This window comes from Salmo trutta, chromosome 38 (genome assembly GCF_901001165.1).
Source record: "Salmo trutta chromosome 38, fSalTru1.1, whole genome shotgun sequence".
In the NCBI taxonomy this organism is placed as follows: domain Eukaryota; kingdom Metazoa; phylum Chordata; class Actinopteri; order Salmoniformes; family Salmonidae; genus Salmo; species Salmo trutta.
Window position 1 is genome coordinate 7,108,603 of NC_042994.1, and position 16,511 is coordinate 7,125,113.

Genomic DNA, 16,511 nt, shown 5'->3' on the forward strand with positions numbered 1-16,511 from the left:
GTATGACATGAGTATTTCAGCTAAGATTCACCAAAATACCCACTGAACTTCCTGTCATCCTTATTGTCAAACCAATCAGACATGTCACCATAGTTGTCCCCCAAAGTGTTCAATCCCACTAGACAGACCACAGTGTGTTAGGGTAGTGCAGTAGCAGGCTGGAAAAAGGTAATGTTGATGTTAGAGGTATCTCATTTGTTTAACTGTGGCTGTGTCTGAAATTGCTCCCTATTCCTTATGTAGTGCACTTCATTTGACCAGGGCCCATAGGGCCCATAGGGAATAGGATTCCATTTCGGACACAGTGTGTGTTTATGTAACCCATTGGTTACATAACTGTTACTGTTCCATCTTCAACATCCCCCCCCTCCCTCCCCTCCCCTCATCCAACCATGTGACGTCTAGGAAAAATGTGGGGAGAAAAAACAACAAGGTGTATTTTAGGATCAAACGTACTGTATAGTGTGAAGTGTAGTGGATAGTGTCAAATGTTCGATTTTTTTACTCACGTGCAAAGAATGGACTGGTCCTCACGATCTGCAGAAAAAAATTAAAATCCTGATGTCAGGATAGGGTTGCTCATACATGCACATATGCAGTATAAAGACAGGCATCTGACATCAGTACACCATATAGTAAGACAATTGGATTGGTTAATGAAGATGTGTTTTTCTGGTCCTGGTAACAGCATGGTGCTTGTGGGTTCAATTCCCACTAGGGCCACAAATTCAAAAACATACTCACTCTACTTTAAGTTGCTTTAGCATGATATCTATTAATCATTTCTAAACATGTGTAAATCATATACAGTATTGGTATGTTTGTCTGCTACCTGTACATTTGGATAGTATTTCATTTTTATAACTCTTCCTGTATGATGTATTCAGTAGTGGTGCTCCTGAGTAATAACTTATAAGCGATGATGACGTTCTGTTGTTTCTTGTCTCGATGTACAGTGCAGTCCACAGCCTATCATATGAAACATACGCTTTATTACTCCAGAGAAATCAACCAAGCGTTCACATCTTTGTACAGCCATGCGTTGAACCTTTGTACAAACAGGGCATGAGTTTAATCATCTGCTCAAGTGAGAAATTGGTAGGGCTTTCCCATGCCTAAAACATGAAAACAAGACAACAACAAAAAAAGACAATATTTATTTTCCAAAATCAAAGATGTCCACCTGATGTGTTAAGCAATACGATGACTATCAATTCCTGATATGTGATCCTAAAAATTGACTACGTCACAAATCCTAGGAAAATACTAAAGGTCCATGTAGGGATATAACGAAACAGTATCCCCCTTTAAATGCTAGACAGGGTGTGTATGTGCTTGTGTGTGTCTGGAGTCTGGGGAATGCTGTTAAAAAGAAAGACCATTTGGATATTATTAGTTCAATTATCAAGTTAAAGTATTTGGAGCCCAGTGCAATCTAAACATGACCTATGTGAAACAGCGGGGGGGGAGGGGGGGGGGGTAGAGGGAGAGAGCAGAAGGAGAGCAAGGAAGAAAGAAAGAGAGTGTAAAAGAAATAGAGAGTGGCAGAGAGGGTTAGTTAATCCCCCTGTGCATTATCCTTAATTAACTGCTAATAGAAAGCCCATGGCTCGTATGTTGTGTCATTTAGCGTAACTCCGAAATCTCATACTGAAATCTCTCCTTACTGGCCATCATTCCCATCCCTGGTCCTACTGGGCATGTGCTACGCTAGGCTACACTAGCCAGGCTAGCCTGTATGGCTTTGCTCAGGCTGGAAAGAACTGAGCGCTAGGATGCTATTCCTCATTTTGGACGTGACTTGGCAGTGGGCTAGGTTCCATTCCACACACAGCAAAATGCTGTCTGTTCCCCTTTCTTCCTAATTAAGGCACAGAGGGGAGAGAGGGAGAGGAGGGGCATCCAGGGCTGTGCAGCATTTCCAAACACGCTCAAAACTGATTCAAACACAACACTGACACCAAATGTAACTCTGAGCCAGGGAGTAGAACCTCACGGGGGAAGCGAGGCATTGGGAGAGGGGGAAACGCCAAACAGAGTAGGGGCCGATCTGAAATGGCACCCTATTTCCTAGTGCAAAGCGAGATAAATAAAATACAGAGAGAGAGAGAAAGAAAAAAAGAGAGAGAGACAGACAGAGAGATATGAGAAGGAGTCTCCCAAATTACAATTGGTTTAAAGGGAAAATTCCAAGGTCACTCTAGTCTCATCCCAATCACGAGTTCACCAGAGAGATAAAGCCAAGACCTGTCATCAAATCACCGTCATACAGAACATTTAATTTAAGAGATGAATATAAATTCCCCTTATGACAATGGCATTGGAAAAACAACATTTCAATCATCATCCTCACCAGCTGAAACTTTTTACACAAAACCCAATCGCATGACAACTTCCCATCTCTATTCCCTTCAAACTTCAAAGAGCAGGCAGGGCAAATTTCTAAGCCTTAGTGAAGGAATGTGAGTCTTCCCAGGAGAGATGAGAGCCAAGATTTCACAGAATTGTCAGAGACTCTGATTGTAGATTACATTTTCTTAAGTGTCTTAACAGGGTTGACTCCATAAGACTATCTGTTATTATGTAGCAGACAGGCAAGGCTGCGTCTGGTCAAAAGTACTGGACTGCATACAGTGCATTCGGAATGGATTAAATAATGACAAAGCAAAAACTGTTTTTTATACATTTTTGCAGACTCTTTACTCAGTATGTTGTTGAAGCACCTTTGGCAGTGATTACAGCCTCGAGTCTTCTTGTGTATGATGCTACAAGCTTAGCACACCTGTATTTGGGGAGTCTCTCCCATTCCTCTGCAGATCCTCTCAAGCTCTGTCAGGTTGGATGGGGAGCGTCGCTGCACAGCTATTTTCAATTCTCTCCAGAGATGTTCGATCAGGTTCAAGTCCGGGCTCTGGCTGGGCCACTCAGGGACATTCAGAGACTTGTCCCAAAGCCACTCTTGCATTGTCCTGGCTGTGTACTTAGGGTCATTGTCCTGTTGGAAGGTGAACCTTCGCCCTAGTCTGTACTTTGCTTCGTTCATCTTTCCCTCGATCCTGATTAGTCTCCCAGTCCCTGCCGCTGGCATTCAGGCCAAAGAGTTCAATCTTGGTAGAATCTTGTTTCTCATGGTTCGAGAGTCCTTTAGGTGGCTTTTGGCAAACTCCAAGCGGGCTGTCATGTGCCTTTTACTAAGGAATGGCTTCCAACTGGACAATCTACCATAAAGGCCAGATTGGTGAAGTGCTGCAGAGATGGTTGTCCTTCTGGAAGGTTCTCCAATCTCCACAGAGGAGCTCTGTCAGAGTGACCATCGGGTTCTTGGTCACCTCCCTAGCAAAGACCCTTATCCCCCATAGCTCAGTTTGGCCAGGCGGCCAACTCTAGAAAGAGTCTTGGTGGTTACAAACTTCTACCATTTAAGAATGGAAGAAGTTTGTTCTTGAGGACCTTCAATGCTGCAGAAATTCCTACAAACTCATGGCTTGTTTTTTGCTCTGACACCCACTGTCAACTGTGGGACTTTATATAGAGAGATGTGTGCCTTTCCAAATCATGTCCAATGAATATAATTTACCACAGGTGGAGTCCAATCAAGTTGTATAAACATCTCAAGGATGATCAATGGAAACAGGATGCACCTGAGCTCAATTTCGAGTCTCATAGCAAAGGGTCTGAATACTTATGTAAATAAGGTATTTCTGTATTTTATTTTTAATACATTTGCAAAAAAAATCTAAACCCGTTTTCACTTTGTCAGTATAGGGTATTGTGTGTAGATTGCTGAGGATTTGTTATTCATTTAATCCATTTTAGAATAAGGCTGTAATGTAACAAAATTTGGAAAACGTCAAGGGGTCTGAATACTTTCCGAATGCACTGTAGGAAATAGGGTGCCATATCAGACACTGCCAGGGTTGTTGATAGTCTTGCTCCTCTTAATGTACATGTAGACCCATGGAGAGATCGCCACGGCGACAGGGCGACACCCCCCTAAAGGGTTTGTTTGGACCATACCATTAGTCATCTCCTCTATTCTGTCGTGGGAAATCCTATCAGTCTGTTAACAATAAAAACTCCCAACACTCAAATCTAAATATAGCGACAGAGTAGACAGCGAGCTATTGACCATCCATCGTCATAATGTTTACTCACGACCCTGGATGCACACACCATAGCTGTGTGCACACACTGACATTTCCTGTGTGTACATGCAATTAAGTTGGTAGATTCCTACACATACAGCATATCAACAGAAAGTACGAGTCATATACTACACCAGAGATGGGCAGCTTTTGTAGGCCCGCTGATAAAAAATAAATACAAAATAAGTTGAGTCGGGGTCTTAACTTACTGTTGGGAGTTAGAATAGTAGAACACACAAGGTGCAATTTCGAAATGTTGTTGTGCATCTGCATTTTTTTTCTCGTTATGTCAGTCACTGACAGTCAGCCCATGTCAGCAACATTTTGGGGGGGGTTAAATTAGTCTAGGCAGCTATCATGGTCGAATTACCGACCGGAGGGCCCCTATTGATTTTGTTAGTCACTCTCAGTCAGATATCATATTAAAAACATTTATCTCCACCCTATGACAAATTGTATACAATTGCAGGATATTAGCTATAAAATTGCACATTTCTCTCTCCACACCATGACAATTGAATTGCAGGAAATTTGCAGGAAATTTGCAACATTTTGCTTAGGGCCCCCTCAAATATTATTGTTCTCAGACATTTTTATTTATCAATTTTAGGTGTGTATTAAAATGTATTTGTTTTTTGCTAAACTCTATACACTGAGTGTATATACACTGAACAGCTGCTCTTTCCATGACATAGACTGACAGGTGAATCCAAGGTGTTCCTAATATTTGATATACTCAGTGTATTTTCCTTGTCTAGCTGGAATGGCATGTTCATATCCTGTATATTTGACTGTGATATGGGGTCACCCAAGATGAATGCACTCTAAGTTGTTCTGGATAAGAGCATCTGCTAAATGACTAAAATGTCAGTGTAAATGTTTTACATACTCATTACTGTATTGATTCATTTTTAGATATTGATGTCACAAATCATTTGTACAGTTTTTTTTATTAAAAAACGTAGTCATTTGTTACATTTGGCTTTGTAAAACCTAGCAGTACTACTTATTTCTCTGAGACTGAGGCAGATTGATATAGTTTAGCAAAAAACATGACTATTTTTCTCTCCGAAATGAAACCATCAAGTGATAGATTTTAAACAAATACATGTCTGTCATTGAACAACCCCATGCCATGATTAGATAGTGAAAAAAAAATCAAATCTCTTTCAGAAGTTCTTTAAACAATAAAATCAAATTTTCCAACATTTCTGAAATTGGATATATAGCGTTTTGGAAAGAAACACTTCATATAAGCACGCCTACACATCTAGCAACTTAAAAGATCTTTACAGCTAGACACATTCTAAAATGCTGTTTAAATTACTACACATTTCTCAAAACAGATCAAATCGAGTAACAATCATAGACCAACGTAGATCAAACGTAAAAAAAACAATCACTGTTAAAAACATTAACTATTTGTTATTCTACTCCAAGGTAGTTATAAACGTGTCAGTGGCACAATTCATAAATGTATCCAATGAGGGCTTAACATTCTTGTTGTGGTTTTGTTTAACCTCAACCTGCCTTGTTTCCTGTTCACCTGACAGATCCCACTAGGAGCTGCGTGCACACACCCATATGCGCGCGCACACACACACACACACACACACACACACACACACACACACACACACTTACTTCTGACTAAGCTGGAATGTCAATTGCTATCTGACAAGAACCCACAGAACTGCAGGCAGCTCTCCTAGGGGGATCTGGTGTGTGTGTGTAAATTCAAAGATAACGCACACACACACAAGCCCGGTATCCTGCATGCACACACACAGGCTTAACCTGTGACTTACGAGTGTAAGAAAGTCCATCTAAGACCTAAATCCAAATGATATAAACATGAGGTTTCAAGTTTATGAAGTTGGAGTGACTGATAAAAACAGAGGATGATCAAGTCAGTGTGTTTGCTCTCCTCTTTGTAATGTATGACTAGAAATGTATCCAGTACTTAAACCCGGTACTACATAATAGGGAACTTGAGCTCGAGTAGGAGTGAGGTCATTGTGTTTCTGATTGGCCAGCATCACAGGGCTTATTCTAACTTCTCTCATCATGCTGCAGCACTTTGAACAATGGAGAAGGTTGGTTCTTACATCATTTACAATGTGCTTCCAAGGTCATGTTCTGGGAGGACCCCATTGGTCAGAAAAGGGTCAAAATGAGGTCTAAAGGAGAGATGGTGTTGTTTTTTTTCCCAAGGAGGTGACTATCCACTCTTTGACTGCAATGTTAGGTTCACTAATACTCTTTTTAGACTATCGTACCAACCTGAACCATACTGTGCTGACTCAGATACATTTGTGTCACATTCTTTTCACAACTACCGTAGACGAGTAAGCAGGCCAGTGCAATACGTTTTGGCTCAGCTTGGCTCAGTGGTGTAAAACTGGTGAAGTGTAACCATTCTGAAGTAGTGACTTGGTAAGGAACATTGTATGCCAACAAACTTAGCAGAGGAACAACAGCCTTATCTGCTTCTGCTTGGTGTGGTTATTGATTTGTTTGAGTGAGTTAGATCTAAGTTTTGTTGATGCATGATAAGCAACACAGTGACTGGCTGTAAAAAAGACACAGTCGTAGAAATGTGATAAAACCACAAAGCCCTTGTGAGAACATGTTGTATAGTGTCATTTATCGTCGCATAATTGACATGTACTGTCACAAAAGTGATGATCATTTAAATAAACTGTTAACATTTACTTACAGCTAAAATGTCAAATGTAGAGTTTAAAACATAAAAGGGGCTGATATCCACAATCTGATTAGAATTTACAATAAATTATACAAGTGCTTGAATCAAAGAGGTAAATACAGAAATGTTTGTCTCTGGGAACTTTTGCTTTTGGGCCAAAATTAGTCATTTAAATGGACAGAAATATTGTCAGAAGTTAGCAACTTAAAACTTCCATAGTTTATCTTTAATCCTAAAGCAACAGACAGAAAAGGCAAAATGGAGAGCATATTTTATTGAAGATTCGAACAGGAACTGTCTTCCGACTTCCTGTCCTCAATCTCTAAAGCCAGATGTCAGTAAGCTCCTCTGAAAATCCCCCAGAATTCTTATAAAATCCTTGGGGTCAACTAGGTCCGCATGACCCCTGACCTCTGGCACCACATAACAAAGCCTTGTGGGAAACGCTAAGTTGTCCACATCAGGATATTAGCCTCTTATCCTCTCACAGTCTTAGCACAGTAGGGGCTAGCCAAGAGCCCTTTACTGGCATTTACTGTAAGCAGAGTTAGCCCATTGTCACCTCGTGTCCAGACTTCTCTTCAAATGAGCTACTAAAATGATTTTTCTGCTTCTGTTCATTAACTTCCATTGAAGTAAGCCGTTTTCACATTGTTTTTATGCAGTTTCACAGCCCACATACGTCAGGAAGAGAGGTTTTTGACCATAGAGGGCATTGAAATAGCATGCAAGGCTACAGTATATTTAAGCAATAAGGCACCTCGGGTGTTTGTGGTATATGGCCCATGTGCATTATAAACTGGTTGGGTCGAGCCCTGAATGCTGATTGGCTCACAGCCGTGGTATATCAGACCGTATACCACAGGTATGACAAATCATTTATTTTCAGTGCTCTAATTATGTTGGTAACCAGTTTATAATAGCAATAAGGCACCTCAGGGTTTGTGATATATTGGCCATTTACCACCCCTCCTCGGGCCTTATTGCTTAATTATATCTCTGCAGTATTCTGCACTGCGGTTCAGCTGCTGCTGAGTTTATAAAATATTGTACCTTTTGAAGAGTATTGAAGAGCTAGCTATCGTTGAGTTATTGAAAATGTTGTTTTGTTGGTTTGTTGACCTAAAGACAGCTGACACAAGACTGTTGAAATCACTGTTTTGTAGCAGCTGATATTATGCAAACCACTTTTAATTCTCCCAAGATAGTAGCTAGCTAGATAGGAAGAATAGCTGTGGTGAGATACCATGGCCTTCAAGCAGGGTTGGGATCAAATGTCATTCATTTCAGTCAATTCAGCAGGCAAACTGAAATTCCAAACATTTCATTTCAGTCAATTGATGGACTGAATTGAATCGGCACCTGCCTTCCCAGACAAAGAAGCTACAGTAACAGGAAGAGGTGTAACTATGAACGATGAACCTACCTTGCATCATGTTTCTGTAGGCATTGTCAGTGATGGAGTAGATGTGAGGGGGGACTTCGTGGCGTTTCTTCCCTTTGTACATCTCAATGATTTTCTCAGAGTAGATGGGCAGCATCTTGTATGGGTTCACCACTACACAGAACAGGCCAGAGTATGTCTGCAGAGAGAAAACAAGGATGAGCAGGGTTATTATTAAGCAATAAGGCACCTCTGGGGTTTATGGTATATGGCCAATATACCACGGCTGTCAACCAATCAGCATTCAGGGCTCGAACCACCCTGTTTATTATTGATAATAAGCCAACACTTATTAAATTGCTGTGTTTGAAATTACAATTGACTGTCATGTGTATCACAGTCCTTTTTGCTGGTAGCAAGGACCTCTTTCTAAGTTTGTGAAGACTGAGTATTTATGGCTCTGTGTGCTTCTACGACCATATCTTCTCATGTAGATGGGCCTATCCCACTGGCCACACACTGGTTGAATCAACATTGTTGCCACGTCATTTCAAGGAAATTAAGTTGAACCAAAGTGGAATGGACGTCTGTCCCAGTGGGACAGAATTCATTTACCTCAGGTTGTGTAGAGTGTGTACTGTACAAGTATGACTGTATGTATCTGTGTGAAAGTAGAGTCCAACTCACATAGATGAGTCCGGAGAAGTACCTCTCCCGGATGTTGTGCAGCACCGATGCCTCGTTCAGGCAGGTGAGCTCGGCCATGTCCTCCACCTTACTGAACTTGGGAGGGTTCATCTTCTGGATATCGTCCTTATTCACCGTCACCTTCTTCCCATTGTCGGCCAGCTCAACCAGGCACTCGTCCCCGTGCTCCTCCTTGACGCTCGCCGCCTCGAAGCCATTCTTCTCTGAGGGGATCCACACCAGCTTCTTGGCTGACCAGTCAGCCTGGGCCATGGGACTGTTGATGAAGTCCTTGTCCAGGAAGAGGAACTTCTCATCCTCAGTCATCTGTTTTTTATTAGCCATCTTGGTGGTCGGTGGAGGATCTTGGATCTTCTAAGATCTTCTGTCTTTTGGGGGGGCCAGCTGTAGATGGGGATAGAGATAGGGGGGCAGGTGGGAGAAAGAGAAGACATTTTAAAATGTTAAAAGACTGGCTTGGATTGACTTGGTTTGGTTTATGTGTTTATGGTTTGGCTAGTCATTGACTCAGAGAAGGGGGTTATGGTCTGGGTCGTGCACGGCAACCACAGGTCAGGGGTCAAGTAGTTTGAGTCATTACAAAAATATCAAAAGAAGTGGCATAGCTCCATAAATTGCATGATTCTTTCTGTAAATACTTTCTCACACAGAAAACTGTTTCCAGTCAAGCACTTCAAAAACATACTCAAGGGGTTATTAACTAAATGGTGTATAAGTCAGATACTACATATACACTCTCCTACCACTGCCAGCCATACGCCCACAGAAGGCATGGACACTCAAAGGGTTAATAACATTTCTTCATCCATCCAGAAACTCCCAGAATACAGTAATTCTCACAGACCCCCCTCTTCGGGCTTAGCCTCCTACACGCTCACACACGAACCACAAGGGAGACTTCAACCATGCCTAGTTTAGATATGAAGATAGACTCTGGGAAATGAGTTCTAAGTAACTGTACCATATGCGATAAGGACTTACATCGATCTTCTCAACTCGTGTACTGTAAGTACTATACACTTTTACAAGTGAGGGGTTTACCCATACCGTAATCAGAAAGAAAATGCTCCAACAACAATAAAGTCCTTTTTCCCCCCCTTTCCCTCTCCCTCTCTCTCCTGTGCAGCACCATACGCTACATTGCAGTCCCGTGCTGTGATGCCCATATATGGCCTGCTTCTCTGGAGCAGGCCTTTCGATGGACCTAAACAGCCAGGCAAGTTCAACTCCCAAACAAAGCCCTTATAGGGAAGAGTATGTCTACAGCTGGTCCACACAATATGGAGTTTACTCCAAAATGATAACACGGACGGAGAGGGAGAGCTCGTTTGGGGGGGTTTTCATGTTCATGCTTCACATGGTCCTGCCGCTGTGCTGTTCTTCTCTGTGGCTGTACAGTGTAGTGTGGTGGTGGGAGCGATGATAGCTAGCTAGCTGCTGGGCTCTGAGTCATACCTGTAGGAAATGGAGCCACGGCAGGTGCACAGTTCTATGGCAAACTCAGTGCTAGCATTTTATCATTCAGTGCTGTTATGAATGCATTACTGGAATCTTGGTAATAACTTGTTTAACACCCTAATAGAAACACCAACGGGTCAGTGGAGGCTGCTGAGGGGAGGACGGCTCATAATAACGGCTGGAATGAAATCAATGGAAGCAGCCTCCACTGCAATGGATCCAGTTTATAGTACTAGTGTCTAAATGATTCTGACACACATGATCTTTTAAAGTCCAATCAGACTATGCAGACATAACACATAATTAATGATAAATGTTGACCTTTGTGCTGCTAAATCAAACTACTCTTGCTCGATAAGATTCAGACTATAATCCATTGCACTACATCATGGAGTCCCTGCACCCATCATTCCTATCCAGCCCAGTCACAGTTACAGACTGGCATGCCTTTTCTAGGACTGAAAATGGGAACTATGCAAACAAGTCACAAGTCCTCCTGGGAAAGATTGTCACTGCGTCCCCTGGGACCAGCCAGAGCCAAACTACCCACAAAAGCATAAATATCCACTTAGCCAAAGTGAAACACCATTTTTAGGAAAAAGGACATTGTCCTCTATCCTGTTCCTTATTTGCAATGGTTGTAGAGCACAGCACAGAATAAACTGGGGCCGTACTAGTACACAACACCATGCAGCTCTAACACAGTAGTCCAAGGTTGTGTATGAAGAGGAGACATTACAGCTGATTCAGTATGAACTATTTCCTTTACTGACTGAGGATAAGTGGACTTTTCCTGACACTCCCCTCCAGTGCTGTTACTGTAGATGCAGCAAGACAAGTGTCATCCCTCCCTTGAACTTTTCTGCACCTCTCAAACAATTTAGACCTCTCTCTACTAATTCTATATCCATCTTTCACTCTTATCCCTAATCCTTAACATTTCCGCACCTTCCTTCCCTTCTTGTCGTGTCAACGCATGGTCAGTGGTTCCTCGCCCCCTGCTCTCCTCCCCTCTCTCTGTCTCGCTCTTCATCTTGTTGTGTCAATGCGTGTTCACCTTTGTTCTCAGCCAGCATACACTGACGACAGCTGTCTGAGTAGGGGGTTGACAGGGGGGCAGTTTGCTGATAGGAAGCAGTCCAGCCTGGGTAGAGACTATAAGACCGTACTTGAAGAGCATGATAGGGAGAGAAAATGAGGAGGGAGGATGAGGTGGAGGAGAGGAGTCTCAGAAGATTCTGTTTGTCAATACTGTCAGGAGAATGAGGGGCAGAGGAAAAGAGGGTAGAGAAGAGAGGAGCGGGAGGAGAGGAGAAGGAGGAGGAAGGGGAGGGTACAGTAAAATGATGGTGAAATTCTCAGTAGCAAAGTTGGTCTTTCCAGGAAGCAAAGCCAGAAGATAAGGAATCACTTCATGTATCATCAGATAAGAACTCATTGATTGTCGTATCTAACCCTGGTATCTAGTACACTACAGTGATGTACAGCAAATACCTGAAGGAGTGATTGAGTCCTTGATACTGCTGATCTTTAACCAGACTGGGCCAAATGTCCAACTCATCACAGAATAGTATGATAGAGATTGAGTAGGAACCATTTTAATTAAAGAGTGGAACCTCCTGTGGTCTTACACGCACATCCAGTGACCCGCTAAGTTCCAAATAAACCATTGTTTAAATTATTTGTTTATGAATGGGCTGGTTGCCCAGGAGACCACTTGACCTTTCTATTTGTAGGGGCTGAATGGTGACCCCTGGCCTGTGAAAGGCTTTACTCTCTCCCTCATCGTTCCATCCCTTCCCTGATTCCTGGCTTCATTGCAAAAACAAATTGTCTAATAGTTACTGTACTGTTACTAAACACTTTATCATCAAGCCTTGACGACTCAAGTGGATTGCACTCAGCTATGCCAGGATAAGAGTTAGGCCTAATAAAGGTAATTCTCCCAAACTATCACAGTATCTAACACATTCCCTCCTCTGGTATATCGGCTGGTATACTGCATCAACTAACACTAAGGCCCTGATTTTCTTGCCTGATGACTCAAACTCTGCTCTATGTTCGCTACATACTTCAGTCTGAGACTGCCATCATTGAAGTCGTTTGTGGTGATGTCAAAATGAGGAGTGTTGGACAAAACAAAGTCATCAGCAATAGGATCATTTCTAACTAATCAGAGTATCAAAGTCAATAAAAAAATGTCTAAAAGCAGTCGGGTTTCTGGGCCCAATCAGAACAGTTAATGTGTTTGCGTTCTAGAAATTGTCAGGGAATTACTCAGATCCAGACTCATTGTGGAGAACAAACGTAGCGTTTGGCCAGAGCAAGGAGTTTGGTTAGCCAGGCAACTGATTTGCTGCACTCTGAGTCCTGATGAACTGCAATAGGCCCACATGTAAATGCAGACACAGTTATCCTAGTGGGCGAAAACCAGGTGTAATGATACCGGATTCAAATAGATTTGCATGCTGAGGTATGTGATGATGAATAAACACCCCAATCCAGTACATCCAAATAAAAATGTAAAAGCCTGGTCCTGTAACATTGAAGAAGAATGAAGCCTATGAACTCACAATTGTGTTAGGCCATTTAGAAGTAATTAAGGTTAACGTTGTAACTACCTGCCCAGAGATAGTCAGAGTACGATGCATTTCAGTCTTGGGTTCTACTGCTATTGTGTCTCACGTGTTGCCTGCTCCAAACATCTCTCTTCTTATTGGGCAGTTTCGCCGTTCTCCACCTCTAAAAGTATCTGCCTTTATCTTCTCCTGATAGACCATGTTGTTTTCACTTGTGCCTTAGAGCAGTGCTTTAGTTCACCAAAAAACTTGGATGAAAGTCGATTGAAAACACAATTTAGATGATGCTGCAGGCTCTCTGTGGTGGATCGACAAAGACCGTCAAAATGAATCTCCAAAGTCAACCAGAGACAAGATAGCTGAGAGGTAACAAAGTCCTCAGACTGAGATAGAAAACCACATGCTTGCTTTACTCAAACTCCCATGCAGCATAATCATATGATAATCACTTTTCCTGTCAGCAAACTACTAGGTTATGTTTCAACATCAGGTCAACCTCATCTACTATGATGACGACTCCAATGTCTTTCTGCTCACTCACAGACATTTTCCAGTTTGATGCTGGTTTGTTTTACTGCAAACTGGAGAGGATACGAGTCTCACAAGTGACAAGTCTACCCTAAGCCACCACACCACAAAGTTCAGCAGACAGCTTTAAACTACCATATTAGGACAACAGGAAACACCCTGGTTAGCGTTCAGCCTGTTTCTTCTTTTTTCAGATATACAAAGTCGACTTCCCCTTACTTCCTATACCCTATGGCATGGCAGTACTGGTGTAAATAATTCAGTCAAGCTGTTACAGTATAAATAACATGGCTACTGTATAGCATTACTGGTTAGGGTATAGAAAACATGGTAAAGAAAGGCATTGTTAGGCAATGTTGTGCAGCACTGATAAAGGGAAGAATTCGCTGATAAAGATGGCCAACATGCAGAGGTCACACACCCTTGAACCACATCATCACATGACTGCGTCAGACAGATGTCAGCACAGCAGTTACATTGTATAGGCTACCACTGATAGTCATTTCTTCTGGGGTGATTTGGCTTGTTCTGCATTTACATTAGAGTCATGCAAAAACAGCTGTCAAAAGCATGCAATTGTAACAGAGATCAACAGTGACAATTGATATCTGATATCTATTTTCTGGCCATTTTGCTCAGTAATACATGCAGTGTGTAAAACCTAAACACATGAAGGAATTACAATATAGGCTACATATGATGAACAAAAATGTAAGTTTCAAGAGCCACAATCAATGTCGCTACGCGTGCGTAATTAAAGTGCGCGCAAAACAACAAGTGCACTCTCACTCTCTCCAACTTGTATCAAAGTAAAACAATGGCCTTGCATAAAAATAAATGACTTACAAATTTGATGAATTCGAATCAGCAGGGGGGATTTGGATTCGGAAAGTTATGGTTTGGAGCGTCCTGCGGTTGACAGGGTAGCCTACTCCAAAGACGAACAGTCCAAATTACCCTGGTATAATACCTCGCTTTACCATTTAAACCCGGAGGGTGGAGTCGCACGCGCAGACCCTCCTCTTTATGATCTAACAGCTGAAAAGCACCAAATTCTACCGCAGAGCGCGAAAGTACTGTCCAAGACGGTACTGTTTGAAAACTCCGTGGTACTGTAGTGTACACAGCGTGCTTGACGCTGAAAAGCAGAACGAATTGCAATTTGGCTGCGCATTTTAATTTGACGCGGACACACTTTATAGTAATCTGGTATGCATAGTACAGTTTAGTATCTCTTCATATTCATTTTCTTTCAGTGAGCATAATGGCAAACGTTATGGGGTGTGTGTACAGTAGATATGTATAGCCTACTTGTATGTGCAATTAAATTAATGGTAATAATTTAATATTAAACCTTCATAGAAACTGTTGAATATGTGGGTGATGAGTCATCCAAGGACTATATGACCCTCCTATGGACCCACTGTGGGAATATGGCCCGAGGAGCTCAAGGATGCAACAACATCTATAGTAAGCAGTGGTTATCAGTGTCATTTGTCCGTTTTTAAGGATGATGTTTAGGATTGACACTGTCACTGTCTCTTTCCAAATGGCACACTTCCATCAACACCAAGAGCCCTCGGCACACATCATATCACGCAGAACCTTCGGAAATGACATCAATTTAACTCAAACTTAGCTCCCTTTTTCTCTATTTTGAACTCTAAATCATGGGAATCTCAGTATATCCCATGGATATATATACAGTCTGTGTCTCTACAGTCTGTCTGTTCAATTGATGGTACTTAGGCCTGTCAAAATAAATAATATGGGCAATTCATCTCCATTGGCTGATGTCCATGACACTTCTGATGATGTTAGATGGCACTTTGTCCCAGAGGTTCTGCGGTCCAGTCCCATTGACATACAGTACTATTGTATATACAAGGGTCCAGTCCCACTCCCAACAAGGCAGCCCAGCTGTTACCAGAGGAGAAAATCAATTTTGATGGACTTTAGAGGGGGGGGAGAGAGATTCCCCTTGATACACACTACTGGAGGACGAGGGAGGAAGGGGGAGGATGGGGGAGGAAGGGGATGCGTACCACGTGTTTGTGTGTCCCCATATTGTTACACACATCGCATTCCTCTTCTCCCTCTTTCCAGCTCCTCTATCTCTAGTCCAATGGAACGTCCTATATAAGGACACCTCCTGATTGGCTCAATAAATCACCTTGCTTTGTGATGCTATGACTGGGCTTCTCTCCGGTGCCAAACAGCACATCGCCATTGGTATGTGTGCAAAATGACGATGACAGTTCAAAGGACCAAGATGGAGGGGGATGACTAGGGGTTGGAAACCTGCTGGCTGGGTCTCTGGTCAACATCAAGATCAGGGAGGATGGTGTGTAGTAAGGAAGGAGAGAGAGAGAGAGAGAAAGAGAAATGCAGAGACGCAACGCACTGTGCCATATAAGGACTGTCGGGTCTGGATGGAATCTGGGCTGCTTAAAAGTCTAGTGCAGGTGGCCTGGGCCCCAGTGACTAAATATGGTCCAGCAGCAATGGTATTGTTCAAACAAGTAGGGGTGCTTCTATGGGGATAACTCTGCACTATTTACTTGTAGCATCTCCCTCTGATGACATCTCAGTGCTTTTTATCATAACATAAATCATTAGATAATATATCAGTCTTTGTTATGAGAGTTTTGGTGATCAGTATTGGTTATTATCAATATACATTCATATGTTAATGACATCACCTCGACAGATTAGCATACAATTTGTGTGTTTAAAGGGATAGTTCACTTTTGTGAAATGTCATCTTATTCCTAGGGTGTTGATTCCGTGAAGTTATATTTCATGATGTACTTGCGCTGACTATTTTCAAAGTGCCATTTCTCCAGCACACACCACAGTTAGGAGTTATTTAGTCTGTATAGACTTTCCGCTCCCTGAGCCCTGCTCATCCCTCCACCTCTCCTCTCACTGCGCTTTGTTTGTTTCTTGGTTTATTCATTGCCCTTGAATGACAGTGTAACAGACTGTATCTCAGGCAGTAG

At 42.3% G+C, this 16,511-nt stretch overlaps 1 protein-coding gene across 4 annotated transcripts in view; it reads right to left on the reverse strand.

The window, feature by feature from the left end:
* LOC115178885 (myosin-11) overlaps positions 1-14,485 on the reverse strand; it is a 41,013-nt gene extending 26,528 nt beyond the window's left edge. For 3 of the 4 annotated variants that reach the window (XM_029740281.1, XM_029740282.1, XM_029740283.1), the window contains exons 1-3: positions 8,924-9,268; positions 8,279-8,435; positions 510-537 (exon numbers count right to left, since the gene is read on the reverse strand). In XM_029740281.1, the coding sequence (XP_029596141.1) occupies positions 510-537; positions 8,279-8,435; positions 8,924-9,268 (530 nt within the window). Of the gene's footprint in view, positions 1-509; positions 538-8,278; positions 8,436-8,923; positions 9,329-14,355 lie in introns of those variants that run through there. The other variant, XM_029740280.1, reaches the window with a different exon arrangement.
* Between the last annotated feature and the right edge of the window lie 2,026 nt (positions 14,486-16,511).